The sequence below is a fragment of the Formica exsecta genome, unplaced genomic scaffold, assembly GCF_003651465.1.
Source record: "Formica exsecta isolate Colony F162 unplaced genomic scaffold, ASM365146v1 scaffold156, whole genome shotgun sequence".
NCBI classification, from domain to species: domain Eukaryota; kingdom Metazoa; phylum Arthropoda; class Insecta; order Hymenoptera; family Formicidae; genus Formica; species Formica exsecta.
The window spans coordinates 72,302-89,141 of record NW_021848882.1 but is presented as its reverse complement, the minus strand read 5'-3'; the positions used below and the strand labels follow the sequence as shown (position 1 = coordinate 89,141).

Sequence of the window (16,840 nt, the reverse complement as noted above, 5' to 3'; positions counted from 1 at the left end):
ATGTATAATATCTTATATTTTATATATATATATATATATATATATATATATATATATATCTGCCCAATTGTAAATGGCTGCCTTAGCTTCACCTGTCACATCGCTGTTAGCAATCTAGTATATTATATGTATAGAAGTCTGTGGTTAAATTAGAGAAGTCGCTAACAGAAATGTTATAAATGTTCAATGTAGTCACTAATACCTAACTCGGCATACTTATTAGTTCAACGTCTCCGCCATTGCTCAAAGCAGCTCTGATAGTCTTCTGAAGCAAGTCCTTTCAAAATTTGATTCGCGTTTTTTTAATGTCATCTGTATCTTCGAAACGTTATGCATAGCTAACTCTCTGTAGACTTGTTGAATCATTTGTAACATTTCTGTTGGCGGCATCTCTAATTTAACGCAGAATTTAATGTTGGCGCGTTGTCAAGCGTTCCTTCCATTATATCGATTTTTAAACAAAATTTTGTAACACAACTTCGCGTGACTGTATCTCATTAATTATTGAACCAAATAATTTAAAACTTGCATCACGTGTTGAGTATTGAGTTTTGTGAATAACCCCCTAAAACGGATCAAACGTTCGGAAATGCGAAGCGAGTCTCGAAACTTAATTGTTCGACGGTGTATATATACAGAATGACTCAAAACACCCGATGTCCTTGAAATGTCATATTCTTGAGCGAATTCTGAGACGATTTTTTCTTTTACAAAATTTTGTCCGAAGCTTAGTTTTTGAGTTATAATTGAAAATAGTTATCTATTTACGAGTCCAGTACAATGGGCAGGCAGGGACGGCGCAACGCGTCACGAGACTCACTTCACAATTTTACAATAAATATTATTTATTGTGGGATTTTATGCCTTAATTTGTGTGGAAATTGATATTTGCGAGTAATAATAAAGTACTGCAGTAAGAACAGTAATATGTTTCTAGTGATATTTATTGTGAAATTATGAAGTGAGTCTTGTGATGCGTTGCGCCGTCCTTGTCTGCCCGTTGTAATAAACTCCTAAGGTGCTAACTATTTTCAATTATAACGCAAAAACTAAGCTTCGGACAAAATTTTGTGAAAAGAAAAATCGTATCAGAATTCGCTCAAGAATATGACATTTCAAGGACATTAGAACATCAGGTTGTTTTGAATCACCCTGTATATATATACAGGGTGTCCGACAAGTAAGTGACCAAACGAAAGGTGGAGGTAGATTGGGTCAAACTGAGTCGAAAAGTCCTGAACCATTTTTTTTTTATAACGCTTAATAAAGGAGTTATTATTGAATAAAGTTTGGCTAATCAGCGCCGATCTTTAGCCGGGCCACCGACGAGATATCATTAAAGACCGGTGGTCTCATGGGATTTAGTGTGACTGGAAAAAAAGCTCGCTGCGCGTTATTTTAGTTCATCCAGTTATTGTTTTATTATCAAAAATGTATAGATCTTTTATCCGGCTAAAAGTCGGCGCTGATTGACCAGACTTTATTCAATAATAACTCCTTTATTAAGCGTTATAGAAAAAAATGTTACAGGACTTTTCTGTTCAGTTTACTGTGCTCTAATTGCTCACGAGCGTTGTCAAGGGTGCTTTGGGACACCCTGTATAACTGCCTCAAGAACAACAAAATAAACGTTTTATTGTAAATTTACTGTTTTATTATCGACAATGCAAAGATTTACTTAGCGCGTGGCGAGTTTTTTTCCAGTAATATGCTAAATCTTATAAGACCATCGGTCTCTAATGATATCTTGTCGGTGTTTTCGATAATAAAATAATAACTGGATGAAGTAAAATAACCGTATGAATTAAATAATTCGTGTAATTATCTTCGATTCAATCAAACGGTCGGTAATGTCAACATTTTTCAATTACCTCCGGGCCCATCGGGTCCACTTGATGGTCACAAAATTTTACCCAGGGCTGACGATCTTTAATAGTATCTCGTCGGTGGCCGGGCGCACATCGGTGAGCTGCGCGCCTGGTAATATGCGGCGGCGCACACTTCACGGCGCGCGGCTCAACGACGTGCGCCCGGCTAAAGGTTGGCGCTGATTGGCCAGACTTTACTCAACAATAATTTTATTGATGAATAATTTTATGAGCAGCGTTATAAAAAAATGGTTCAGGACTTTTCGACTCACTTTGACCCAATCTACTTCCACCTTTCGTTTGGTCACTTACTTGTCGGACACCCTGTATATACATATATATATACTCTGTCCAGTGACAGAACAACCACGGATCGGACGAAAGCTCGTCCGTTTCGGACAGTTCTCTCCTCACGAAACGCCTAGAAAGTTCCCTTCCACACTGCCGTACTGCTTTCTTTTTTTTGTTTTTGTTTTCTGCTAGTAAAGTGTTCACAAAGTCCCCCAAAATCTAAAATTCTCCATAATATGAACGATCTCTAATAAAAATATATTATTATTATTAATTATCTTGTGAATCATAAACATTCAACTGTGTAATTTAAATATAATACAACGATTTCGATTTTTTATATCACATTGAAATTATAATTGAGCTCGGGCGTACTATATTTATATATACGGTAAGGTTATATAAAAGAAGGTTAAGTTATGAACCTTTCGCAATCCATAATGCAATATAAAGAATTGATTGTGCGCAGTCACTATTGAAAAGAGATGCTAAATAAGGTAAACTATGGCTGCGGTCGGGAAGACGCTAGAAATGCTTCGAAGCGTTGCATTAAACAATCAGAATAAATAAATCTTTACTCTTTTTGTCCTGATTGGTCAATCAAACGCTTCGAAACATTTCTAGCGTCTTCCCGACCGCAGTCTATGTTATTAGCTCTCGCGGCTTTTTGCAATGCATCATAGGTTGCGCAAGTAAATACATACATTAAATATAATAACTTAACCTTCTTTTATATAATATTAATTACGGTACCGAATAGCGCGCCACGCTCTCCCCACTTTGTCCGCCTATGTGCAGACCGTGGTTGTTCTCTTGCTGGACGGAGTATACGAGGACTGACAATTAAGTTCGTAGAGAATATTTATTACAATTACAGAACACACTTATTCCTTATCTAATACACGGTCCTCTTTAAAATAGTCTCTTCCTAAAGCAATGCACTTGGTCCAATGTTTTTTCTATTGCAGGAAGCAGTCTTCAAAATCATTCTTTGTGAGGCTGTTTAGGGCACGCGTCATCCATTCCATCTCCGCTCGTAACCCCCAATGACGATCCTTTATGTCTTTCTTGATTTTGGGGAATAGAAAAAAGTCAAGGGGGCCCGATCTGACCTCCACCGATTTTTTTTTATTCCTCTAGATCAAGAAAGACATGAAGAATCGTCATTAGGGGTCACGAGCGGAGATGGAATAGTTGACGCGTGTTCCAAACAACCTCACGGAGAATGATTTTGAAGACTGCTTCCTGCAATAGAAAAAACATTGGAGCAAGTGCATTGCTTTAGGAAGGGACTATTTTAAAGGGGACCGTGTATTATAGCGTTTTCGAATGTAGCAGGTAGCAGGTTTAATGGCTCTGAGAGCGATTAATGACGTCATTGCATCGTCTCTGCCAATAAAAGGCTTGAATTCATAGTAAAATATAGTGATTTATTGATCTGGGTTGTCTTAATCTGTTCATTCGAAAACGCTATTAGATAACGAATAAGTGTGTTCTGTAATTGTAATAAATATTTTCTACGAACTTAATTGTCAGTCCTCGTATATATATATACAGGATGTATCATTTTAAGTGATACAGCTGAATATCTTTTAAAGTAAAAGAGATTGGAAAAAATGTTTCAGACAAAAGTTGCATGATTTCGAAAGGGCCACATGATAAAAATATGGACTTGATCTTGAATGACCTTTTCAAGGTGAGGTTAATATGATCGATGTTTTCTTAAATGGAATCCCCCATTTTTTATTGCATATTCTTGTAGCTTATCTTGAGTGCTTTTCAAAACACTATAATAAAGTATTTTTTCATTAAATATTTTTTGAGTTATTTTATATCTTAATCTGACATATTTTGATTTTAAAAGTAAAATATATCTCGGAAAATATTTAGTTTTCGATAATCTCACCGTAATACTTTTATGTACAGAATAATGAGACAAATCAATTAGTAAAAAAAAAAAATAATTGTTTTTAAGAAAAAAGTATGTAATTATTTACAATGTATGTTTTAAGACAATTATTTGTTTTTTTCTTTACACTTTTTCTTTACACATAAATACAAAAATTTTGTTACTTTCCACGGAGCAAGTTGTCGAGCGGTTCGTACAATACAGACGGTAATGCAAGATTATTAGTATTGCTATTAATATTATTACTGTTATTATTACAAGTGCCTTGTAATGTATCGTGGCATGCGAGGAGTTAGTTCCAAACATTATTGTTGTTGCATCACCGGCGTGTTTAGCCGCGCGCGTAATTCGCGGATCATTTTGCATTTCCGTGCGTCCGATAAATGCCGTAAACATATATATTGCGCCCCCGTTCGACGGGGCCCCTTTGGAATCCCGAAAGCCACCAGGCTTTCGCCTGGGTGTTACGTTCAGAAAAGCGTGCATGGAGATTCGTGCGAATATTCGCGGACTGGCGGAGATTTGGCTTAGAGCGTCGCAATTTTGCGGGGCACGTTGCCGACCGGTGTCATTTGCAGTCGCACCTCCGGGGCCCGGGACAATTTACCGTGGGCCCGGGCTAAATGTTCCGCGCACGAAGCACCATTACGCTTTTGAAAAAATGCACCGCGAAGGGTGGTCCTAATGACGTGATCGCACACGTGCCCAACACTACGCTCTGTCCCGGTTGTCGAGCAATCGTCTCGCTCGAGAATCGTATGGTATATAATATGGATCGTTTTTATTTCAAGCGCGACGAGATTGTCCAGGACTGTCGATCCGCTTGTCTTGGCAAAAAGTTTTACGGTAGCGATGGTACAGCGTTGACAGAATTATTTACCCGGACAGAAAGTAAAAATAGAAAAGCTTTTGCCGAAGAATAATTTGCTTGGTTAATCTTATAAATTCCGAATTCGAGAGTAAACGTCGTTTTGATACAAATAAGATATGTAAATAATGCACAGATTTTATTAAAAAGAAAAAAAAACAAATTAAATTGGGAAGAGTATGCACTCGCTTTGTAGTTCGTTACGATCGAGCTCGTGCTCGCCTGACCAAAATAACTCTATCGATACCGATCGCGCCCGGGGGCACAGTAAAACAAATGAAAAGGTTCCGGGCATCTAAAATCCATTGTTTACAAAACACCCATTGACAACGTCGAGATACTTCGTCAACGTGTTGAAGATGGTTGCCGGGAAATTCAAGCAATACCCGGAATTTTTGAAAAAGTCAGACAATCTATGATGAGACGTGTTGAAGCCTGTATTGAAGTTAGAGGTAGTCATTTTGAGCACTTCCTGTAACCGTAATTATCTTAATTCTGTAACATAAAATAAAACAAGCTATAACTTGAAAACACGGTCATATCGGACATATGTTTATATGAATTTTTTCTCTTATTTTTGTGTCCTGAATCTCTCATTGCAATACTTCCCACTTTTTAGGATACACCCTGTATACATTAAGTATAATGTCTATTATAAAATATATGTATACAGGGTGTCCGGTAATTTTTGACACATCCAAAGTGTGAAGGTAGATTGGTTTAAACTAAAAAGAAAAGTCCTTTACCATTTTTTTTTATAACGTTTAATAAAGGAGTTATTATTGAGTAAAGTCTGGCCAATCAGCGCCGACCTTTAGCCGGGCGCACGTCAGTGAGCCGCACGCCTGGTAGTATACGGCGGCGCACACTTTACGGCGCGCGGCTCACCGACCGGTGCGCTCGGCTAAATGTTGGCGCTGATTGGCCAGACTTTACTCAATAATAACTTCTTTATTAAGCGTTATCAAAAAAAATAGTTCAGGACTTTTCGATTCAGTTTGAGCCAATCAACCTTCACACTTCGGGTGTGTCAAAAATTACCGGACACCCTGTATATATATTTGATATAAAAGTATATTTTTTTTACATCCTTGTAACGTTCATTCAATAGATGTTGCTGTAGGATAAAATCTGGATAACCGATTCTTAGCGACATAGCATTTACTTTCTCAGTCGCCAAACGCTTTGTATCATCGTCGATCCAACTGGTTCTATCAAGTAATTCTCTAAATGATCGCTGTATCTCTCGAGTCATCGATAATGTCTATTAATGAAGAAAACGTGTCCTCTCAACTTACATGCAGTAGTAATAATATATACATATACAGGTGAGAGTCATAAGTATATATTTTAAAACTTTGTGAGTGTGTTACTGGATAAAAAGTATGAACAAATGTTCCTATGAACATTAGGCCGAAAATGCTTCGTTATCGGAATAATGTGGACACAAATAGATTTCATAATGTTTGAGTTTCAGATCAGATTCTTTTTTTCCACGATGTTGTGTCTCTAATGTTTTGATTCTGGGATAGTGTTTGTTTACTAAGGGGTTGATCGTGTATCTTAAAACGATGTGAAAATTATAAAAGTGATTAAATTCATTAGAGTATCTATGATTTCATTTGTCGAAATCTAGTAAATTTGTTCACTTTTGTAATTTTCACTTTGTTTCAAAGATACACAATCGATCCCCAGCACACGCTACTAGAACTCACTGAAAGAAAGGGGAAGGAGGTTTTAATGTAAACCTCTGTACTTGAGTACAGTAAGAGACAAGGTACCTACAATCAAGTCAGTATATTTGAGGCAGTTTTAGTATTGATTCATTAATTTATTGTAACAAGGTACACTTTCAGCATCTCTTATAAACCCAAAAAATACCCACCTGAAATTTTTAAATAAACAATTTAAAGAAATTAAGGCTCTCAAGTGAGATCACAAATTTCAAATAATCGCGGGCTAAATAACAGCCAGAACGCGGATGGTAGTGCGTCAGTTTCATAGAAAAGTAAGTTTTCTATGAAACTGATTATGTGCACAGGGCACGAAATTTACTTGGTGCTATACCAAGAATTTTAAATATAATCTCAATTCGAGATTTATAATAACCCCTCTTTACCTCCCTGGAGAAACGAAGGCTTTTTTAAATAAAGTTATTACTTAATACCTATTTGTGTTCATTATTTCGATAACAAAGCATTTTCGGCCTAATGTTTATAAGAATATTTGTTCATACCTTTTATCCAGGAACATGCTCACGAAGTTTTAAAACATACTTATGACTCATCCTGTATATAGGGTGAGGCATTTAAGACAGGCCACCCGAATAACTCCTACAGTTTTGGAGATAGGAGAAAATGTTTGAAATAAAAGTTGTATGGTATCGAGGGGGAAATCTTGTGGAAGTAAACATTTTTTTTATGTGGAGGTGGTTAGGAGATTTGAAGGTCATCTTAATTTTTTTAAATGGAACTCCCCTTTTTTATTGCATATTCTTGTAGCTTATCTCGAGAGCTTTCCAAAACACTATAATAAAGTATTTTTTCATTAAGTACTTTTTGAGTTATTTTATATTTTAATCTGACATATTTTGATATAAAAAATAAAATATCTCGTAAAATATTTAGTTCTCGATAATCTTACCGTAATACTTTCATGTACAGAATAATGAGACAAATTAATTAGTGGAAAGAAAAAGACAAATAATTGTTTTAAAAAATACATCGTAAATAATTACATACTTTTTCTTAAAAACAATTATTTTTTTATACTAATTGATTTGTCTCATTATTCTGTACATAAAAATATTACGGTAAGATTATCGAAAACTAAATATTTTACGAGATATTTTAATTTTTATATCAAAATATGTCGCAAATGTTGTTTTCTAACAATTATTTGTCGGGCTGAGGAAGTGTGTAAACGCCCTACACAGACACGACAGTGCCGCTGTCACGGAAGAGATGGATGCTTGGTTCGTGCCTCCTGCCGCCTTAAATCCCCCCCTCACTTCATTAGTAACGTTTTTTTCTATAACGCTTGATAAAGGAGTTATTATTAAGTAAAGTCTGGTCAATCAGCGCTGATTTTTAGCCGGACGCACATCGGTGAGCCGCCCGCCTGGTAATGCCGCTGTAGCGATGGAGCGTTCACGCACACTACCAAGAGCGCGGCTAAAGATCGACGCTGATTGGCAGACTACTCAATAATAACTCCTTTATTAAGCGTTATAGAAAAAAATGTTACAGGACTTTTCTGTTCAATTTACTACCCGCCCACGAGCGTTGGGACAATCTTTATCGGACACCCTGTATACAACACATATACATATACATGTAGAATGGATCATTTTAATCAATCCACGCGAATATCTCGAAAACTGAGCCCGATAGACAAAAATGTTTCAGACGAAAGTTACATGATTTCGAGGGGGCTACATGATGGAAATATGGACTTGACCTTGAGTTTCTAAGAAAAGGTATGTAATTATTTACAATGTATTTTTTAAAACAATTATTTGTTTTTTTCTTTACACTAATTGATTTGTCTTATTATTCTGTACGTAAAAGTATTACGGTAAGATTATCGAAAATTAAATATTTTACGAGATATTTTATTTTCTATATCAAAATATGTCAGATTAAAATATAAAATAACTCGAAAAGTACTTAATGAAAAAATACTTTATTATAGTGTTTTGGAAATCTCTCGAGATAAACTACAAGAATATGCAATAAAAAAAGGAGGTTTCCATTTTAAAAAATTAAGATGACCTTCAAATCTCCTAAGCGCCTCCACCTAAAAAAAAATGTTCACTTCCACAAGATTTCCCCTCGATACCATACAACTTTTATTTCAAACATTTTCTCCTATCTCCAAAACTGTGGGAGTTATTCGGGTGGCCTCTCTTAGATGCCTCACCCTGTATACAAGATGGATCACTAAAGGTGTTACAGGCTAATATTGCTGAAACTAAAAGAGATATGAAAAAATAGTTTATATCGACATGTTGAGTACAAAGAGGGACATCATATAGTGGAAACGATTATTTTATGAGTGGAGGCGTTGAGGACATTTCAAAGTCAACTTTATTTTTTTAAATAAAACCTTATCTTTTATTGCATATTCTTATAGTCCTTCTTGAGATTTTTCAAAACACTATAATAAAGTATTATTTTTTCATTACGTATTTGTTGAGTTATTTTGCCAGTGAGAAATACCGATCGAAAAAATATTTATAGCGTATTAGATGTCTATTAGATGTCTATAAACATCTATAGACGTCTAATAGCCGTCTTTTCGATCTGTGATTTCTCACTGGGTTATATCTTAATCTGACATATTTTGATATAAAATATTAAATATCTTGTAAAATATTTAGTTTTCAATAATCTTACCGTAATACTTTTATGTACAGAATAATGAGATGAATCAATTGATGAAAAAAAAAATAATTGTTTAAAAAAACAATACATTGTAATTACATACTTTTTCTTAAAAACAATTATTTTCTTTATACCAATTGATTTGTCTCATTATTCTGTACATAAAAGTATTACGGTAAGATTATCAAAAACTAAATATTTTACGAGATATTTTATATTTTATATCAAAATATATCAGAATAAGATATAAAATAACTCAAAAAATATTTAATGAAAAAATATTTTAATATAGTGTTTTGAAAAAGGTCTCAAGAAGGATTACAAGGATATGCAATAAAAAATAGGGGGTTCCATTTAAAAAAATAAAGTTGACTTTAAAATGTCCTCAACGCCTCCACTCATAAAATAATCGTTTCCATTATATGATGTCTACCTTTATACTGAACATGTCGATATAAATTATTTTTTCATATCTCGTTCAGTTTCAGCAATATTAGGTTGTAACATTTTTAATGATCCACCCTGTATATCTATATTCCATTTCTTTAATTTTATGGCTACTCTCTCAGGAGATACTCACATCGTTTTTACTATTTTCGTCGAAATATTTTTTGACAAACATTGAACCAACCGCCATACCCATATTGGAATTGACTTGGGTTACGCAGTTTTTCCATCTTAATGGCGCTTGCTCTCTACCGAATAGAATGTGATAAAATTTTTGTTTGACCTCCTGGAAACGATCATCTAGATTGTTCACTCTGTGCCGCACAAATCTCCATAAAAGATAATTCGCCACTATTCTATAAAAGTAACGAATTGTTTTTAACGTTTTACGTATTGAAAATACAAAATGTATATAGAAAAATGCGGAAGTTATAAAGTATATTACCTAGGTTGTGTCTTTGAAAGTAAAACAACTAAATCTTGAATGTATTGCAACGCGAAGACGACGACTGGCTCAGAAAAATTTACTTGTCGGGTCAAGACGATCGATAAATAACGATGCCAATCAATTTGCGGCACAAGTGTCTTCAGTTCACCTATACTCATTCGTTGATAGAGCTCCGAAAAATTTCGTCTTTCATCGGATGATGATGTAATCTATGAAATCCAAGGCCAATAATTATAGCGTCAAAAGTCTGAGCAAAACTATATATAATATGTATATCGTGTGCGATATACAATGTATATCGCGCATGATATACATATATGCAAATGTGCATGATAATGAATGGTATGTACTGTCGCGAGCTGCGTTTCGAATTTAATCAATTCTTCAGCATGCATGGTCGCATTATCTAAAGATGCACCGAGTAAAGTTGCAATCTTTATTAAGTAATCCTTATAAGCCTCTAGATAAACCGCGTTAGACGGTTGAAGGAAATAGTCCCTCGTAGGAAGCCCGAGTGACGTTTGATCAAACTGTAAAAGAAATCTTTTGATACTTGTGGCAAGACACGACAATATAAGTTGCCTGTTACCTGTATCACGTATTTGTCGCTGTTTTTAATATCTGGACCCACCCATTCTGAAATTAATACGTCGTTATTGTACAATCGAAGTTTTGCGGTCAAGAGAAGCCAGTCAAATTTGTCGGGGTCCCAGTCTGGCCTTAGAATCGGCCAACCGCCAAGTTCGTCCACAAGTTGGATAAGTGGTCTTTCCATACGTTGCTCCAAAATCTCTAGCCACATTCTTGTCATATTAAGTAATTCGCGCAAATACTTGTGCAATGTCTATGCCTACCTACCGTAGTTCATGCAGCTTTGAAACAAATGTTTCGCCTTTACCGTAGCGTCATCAGCATCTAATTCATCGACATTATACAATATCGGTTCCTCTAATAATTCTTTGAGTACGAAATCCAGTGATTCTCTCAGCATCTCAAAGGTATCATAGCCAGCCTTGTCTTTCGGGATAGGATTGAGTTTCGCCCAATTACCACAAGCGTATTGATAGAAATCCTTACACGGATCTATACTCTTATCCATATATTTCAGCATTGTTTGTGCTGCATTCAATAAACTCTTTTTAATTTTTAGTATATTGCCAGTGTTTTATCGACGAATATTATAACAGTGCGGAATTATAAAAGAGATATTTTCGAGATATACCTCGAGTCTCTCTGATACTTTTAATATTTCCTTCGCCTTTCCAGAATGTATGAAAATCGGACATTTTGTCATCCTCGATAGCATCATGTCTATCAGCCACTGACAACCATGTTTTGGTATCATTGGTGAAAATAGAGAATCTATCTTCCTTTCTCAAAACCGACTCCTCTTTCAACTGTTCTTCAATATCTATGCCCTCGTATTTATTATTATAATATGGCATCGTCTCTTCATTCTTTCTGGAATATATTAAATAATTCATCATGCGTGTGATTAAAAAAACTAATTGAAATCTATAAAAGATAATATCAGAATAACGGATCAGTATTGATTGAAGTACTACATTGACTCGGAATAATGATGATTGTTTGTTCCAGTACTTTCATATGTATCATCAACTTCTACTTCTAGATAATAATCGCTTAAGAAATTATCTAGTTCTTCATTAACATTCTGCGCGTTGCTCATTCCGATTATGTCACCATCCTTCACCTATGTAACATTGATGACAAATGAACGAATTTTTCAATCAAAGTAATCACAAGCCTCAAATTATCCTTTCATACATAAAATGCAAAAAAAAAGAGTTGTTGCAAATTAAAAATGACCGAATATCTCGGATGGATTCTTGTAATATCGTAAGAAAATATCGAAAGTATTGTAGATTTATAATTAAAAGAAATATTTAAAATATGTTTCTTAAATTTAATTTTAAGTAAATATGCTTCTGGTAATTTAAGAATTACCAATATTCTTTTGTGAGAGTATTACTAAATTTCTGAAGCGCAAGATCATCATACTAATGTACCTTTATTCCTTCGATATAATTCACATTATCTGAAAAGGATCTTTCCACCGTATCATTTTTCCTATCTAATTTTCTGCTCAAAAAGGAATCTGTCAATTTGCCATTAATTAAATGTGGATATAACGAGGACATTACTCGATCGCCCGATTCGATACCATTCCTCGTGCGATTCTCCTGAAAAGAATCGTTTTCGGAATACACTTTTTTGCTTGTGCCGTGCATAGATAAATGTAGACTTAAGGATATGGAAACAGGACAGGGAGAAAAGAAAGAACGAATAATGAAGAGACGGTAGAAGAGGAAAGAAAAGAAAAAAGGTGGAATTCAAATTTTCAAATTAAAACCTAAGTTTGAGATTGCTTTGAATTTGCTTGGAGATAAAATACCCCATCGATGTCTCTCTTCCGTCGCTGGAACGCGGATCGAAGCGGAGGATGCATGTCTACAGGTACGTAACTCGTTTTCATATCGGGGAGTAAAACTCGATCCTCGTCTTCGGTTTCTTCGGCTCCATGCTTTACGTCATTGCGACTGGTAGCTGATAACGTAAAATTAATCATTCACAGACATTCTTCAAGAATCTGTAATTTAACATCTTTCATCTCCATTATGCATTATGGAATAATTCAAAATATAGAGACTATAATCTCCTTTTTTATAATGCAGTTTGATATAACTTGATATAATATTGAGATTTATGTTTTATATATGTATGCTATTTCATATATGTCTTTTATTTATCATTATGGCAAATAGTAACAAAACTAATTAATTTTTTAGCTTTGCATTGCATTATGTCTTGTGTGTGTATATGTTGTATGTGTTCAATATTTCATCAAAATGCCATTTAATTATTGAAATAAATTTGATTTTATTATAGTAATTGTTAAGTAAAAATTGCAAATTTTTTCATGTATGTTTATCGGTAATAATAAAAATTCTTAATTTTGTTTCGGTGTTTGTACAACTATCATATACTCGCGACCATAAAACTTACACCAAGAGATGTCATCTTTAATCTTTTGTTCATCCTGTTCCTGCATTTCGTAGATGGGAAATGTTTGCGGCTCGGAGACTTTGGTTGTAGTTTGAAAATGCGACAGAGCAATACACACTATAGTAATCGGTAACAATACGGCGGGTATCAGAAGCATTAGTTTGACACAAAAACGCCACGCTTCACTTCCGCCAGTACACCATCTGCATTGTGCGAAAAAGTCACTCACTTTATAAAAATACGGGAAATTTAATCTGAAATTTGTAGGAAACAGACAATGCAAAACTTGACACACACTTGAGTCTACCAGTCTCCTTGTCAATTGCCAATTTGCACGACGGGCATGGTCCACCACTAAAGGAGTCATCGTCGTTGAATTGATTCAAACTACTGCCACTTCGCATTTTTTCTGAAAATAATCATATACATGTCATGACTATAGATAAAAATTAATATACAATAAATTGCGTTTATATAGTAATCTGATCGAGAGCAGCGTATAAATGATACGGAGATATTATTTTTTAAGACTTGTCCCATAAAATTATGCTGACCGCAGAATCGCTGAGCGAGATAAATGAAGAGCAAGCGATGAATGAGCTATTATTCAAGTATCGGCTGATGAGATAAACATAAATAACGTATATACCTTGAAAATAAGGAGTTTGACAACATTTAGTAAGAAGACGGAACAAATAAACAGGATTTATCATAGTATAATATCGCGTGTGCCCCGTCCGCTGATATCTAATGTGATATCCATCTTAGTAAAAATTAAAAGCAGTATATAGAAGATAATTATTTTTTTACATATCTATTTTTCCATTATTTTTTGCTAATTTGTACAAAGGATATAGAGAAATAGAAAAATATATTTTGTCTGGACTTTTTATATATTATAGAATTTATGTAATCCTAAAAATTAAGTATCACAAAAAAAAATTTGTAACATATTCTTATAATTACCTATTACCTCCTCTACTATTCTACTCTCAATATAATAACCGATTATATATAAGAACATACAATAAAATAAATTCTTTCCTATAAAAGTAAAACTATCAAAAAAATGAAAAAAATTATTAGACTAGCTATATTTCGTGAATTCAAAGATTAAGGAAATCAATTATGCTAAAATAATAAAAGAACTCTACTCAATTATCTTACAGTATATAGCATTTATTGCTTATTGACTTGTCATATAAATACATAAGTAATTAAAGATTAACTAAAAAAATTTTAATTAAAGAACATAATAATAAATTCTGATGCGAGCATTGTACGTAAGAATATGCAAGGAAATTCAAATATGTATATTCAAAAGCAAATCTCAATCTGAAAAAGAATAGATTTACTTTATATTCAAAAGCAAATCTCAATCTGAAAAAGAATAGATTTACTTTATATTCAAAAGCAAATCTCAATCTGAAAAAGAATAGATTTACTTTATATTCAAAAGCAAATCTCAATCTGAAAAAGAATAGATTTACTTTAAATTTTTGAATCAAGAGATCTAAAAAATTTTTTTTGTAGATTAAAAATTTTTTAGCCATTTTCTATCCAGGTACTGTGAGAAAAAAATAATTGTGTGTGTGTGATCTATCGAAAAAAAAGCAAACTTACCAAGTTCTTACAGCGAAGTTATTTAACTTATTCTTGCAAACAGTACAATCCGCACTTTAAATCAACAAATCTCGGTGTGTACAACGTATTCTTTTAATAATGTCACACGAAATCTATATTTCGAAAACGAACGAAAGATGTAAATGCGCGCCAAAGTCGAAGAAACTAGACAGATTATTACCCGTGCCCGATCAAAGCACGAGTATTAATGGAACGTCGAGTACGTGAGTGTTTATGTAGAGAGAATGAATCTGTCAAACGGACATTTGTACGGGAGTAATTTACACACATAAGATCGCCCGTGCAACACCAATAGCGAGAGTACAACAATTAAGCCGGAGACATGGCTTTATACGCGCACGCACACGGCGAGGAACGTTTTACGCGCTCCTTACATCGAGTTACTCGTCAATCGACCCTAATAACTTGCGGTTATCGTTCAATAACGCAATACGCCGTATTTCACATTCTATGCGTGACCTCATCGTTATTAGTCCTTCCCGTTGTAACGCACACCCGCAAAATTATCTCCCGTTTCAACTTCTATATAACATTTTTACCACTTAACGTATTTATATATACAATAGATAAAAATTATGTATGTATATATATATAATATAATGCTGATAATATTAATATATGCAATATTTTCTTTTTTATTCTATTAAAAATTATTTCTTGGAATTTAAATATTTGAGGCATACTAGTTTGCCTGTCATCCTCACTCACTTTTAATATTATCGTTTTCTTCGATGAGATAATCGTCATAGTTAGGTAAGATATTCCAACGAGATCTATTGCAATCGTTTGTGCAAATCTTTCGTGGGATGGCCTTCATATTATATTATTCATATTATATTATAAAAATCTGTCCGTGACAGAATTACCAGTGATAAAGAAATTTTTCGTGCATGCGTAGTCAAGAGTATAGTGTACATGACATATTTGAACGAGATATAGGCCTATGTTTACACGGAGCGTCCCGTTTGACAAGGGAGTCTATTACGGTTCTCGGATTGGGTGAAAATGACGAAAGTGAGTAACTCACCCAATTATGGTTGATCTCATCTCGTGAAAATACGAGATTATTCGCATGAGCGAGTTCGACACGAAATTTCACGTGAAAAGGTGAAATCAAACAACAGTTACGAAAAATGGATAACGTAATGATTGTGATATTTATACGAAATCGGGAAAATACGAAGAAGACTATGGGATGTCTCAGATCCATTTGCGATACCGGAAAACGAATTTCAAAGTCTTTATAGGTGAGTGACTGAAAATAATTGTGTTTAAATTATATTTACAAAAAAACACTATTTTTGCCAAAAGAATAGAAAATTATTAAATATAGATTTATTCCATTAGAGATGAATCCTGTATTTATAAACATAATCTGTAAGACTATAATAATGTTTGGTTACAAAATAGAAGCCAATTATATAAATATAACATCTTAGAATGTTTTTTTTACATATTGTATGTTTTGGAGCAACTTTGAATAATATATACAATACAGATTAGAAAGCCTCTGAGAGAGAGGCGCCAACGGGTCATGTGACCAGTCATTTCATGATTGGCTAGTATAATATGTGCCGATTTGGTCATTGCGACGCCAATGCAGAGCAGATATGATACGAATTCTCGATCTAGACTTAGCAGACAAATTTGATATTTTTTATTATTGCAATCATTTGGGAATCGTTTGGGCAAATTTAGGAATATATTCTCATTGTTTAGGAAATAATAATTTATTTATAATAAATGAAAATTAATTGAGCGTATAGTTAGCAGACATAATTTAAAAAAAATTCTTTTTTTATTTTAATCAACGTGAAATCATATGGGAAACACGTCTGTAATGTTTTCAACGTTTGGGAAATAATAGTTTATTTTATAATAATTAATTTCCTATCAGATAATAATCCGGAACCGGATACATAAAGATAACATTTCATGGGCAGTGAAAAGCAG

At 34.0% G+C, this 16,840-nt stretch overlaps 1 protein-coding gene across 3 annotated transcripts in view; it reads right to left on the bottom strand.

Moving 5' to 3' along the window:
• Positions 1–15,208, bottom strand: part of LOC115233032 (neprilysin-4-like) — an 18,983-nt gene extending 3,775 nt beyond the window's left edge. For 2 of the 3 annotated variants that reach the window (XM_029803242.1, XM_029803244.1), the window contains exons 1-13: positions 14,867–15,208; positions 13,541–13,652; positions 13,244–13,446; positions 12,633–12,784; positions 12,247–12,420; positions 11,782–11,930; positions 11,439–11,677; positions 11,075–11,335; positions 10,806–11,008; positions 10,567–10,746; positions 10,214–10,425; positions 9,902–10,124; positions 6,024–6,200 (exon numbers count right to left, since the gene is read on the bottom strand). In XM_029803242.1, coding sequence (XP_029659102.1) covers positions 6,024–6,200; positions 9,902–10,124; positions 10,214–10,425; positions 10,567–10,746; positions 10,806–11,008; positions 11,075–11,335; positions 11,439–11,677; positions 11,782–11,930; positions 12,247–12,420; positions 12,633–12,784; positions 13,244–13,446; positions 13,541–13,647 — 2,280 coding nt within the window. In that variant the 5' untranslated portion in view covers positions 13,648–13,652; positions 14,867–15,208. Of the gene's footprint in view, positions 1–6,023; positions 6,201–9,901; positions 10,125–10,213; positions 10,426–10,566; positions 10,747–10,805; positions 11,009–11,074; positions 11,336–11,438; positions 11,678–11,781; positions 11,931–12,246; positions 12,421–12,590; positions 12,785–13,243; positions 13,447–13,540; positions 13,653–14,866 lie in introns of those variants that run through there. The other variant, XM_029803243.1, reaches the window with a different exon arrangement.
• Between the last annotated feature and the right edge of the window lie 1,632 nt (positions 15,209–16,840).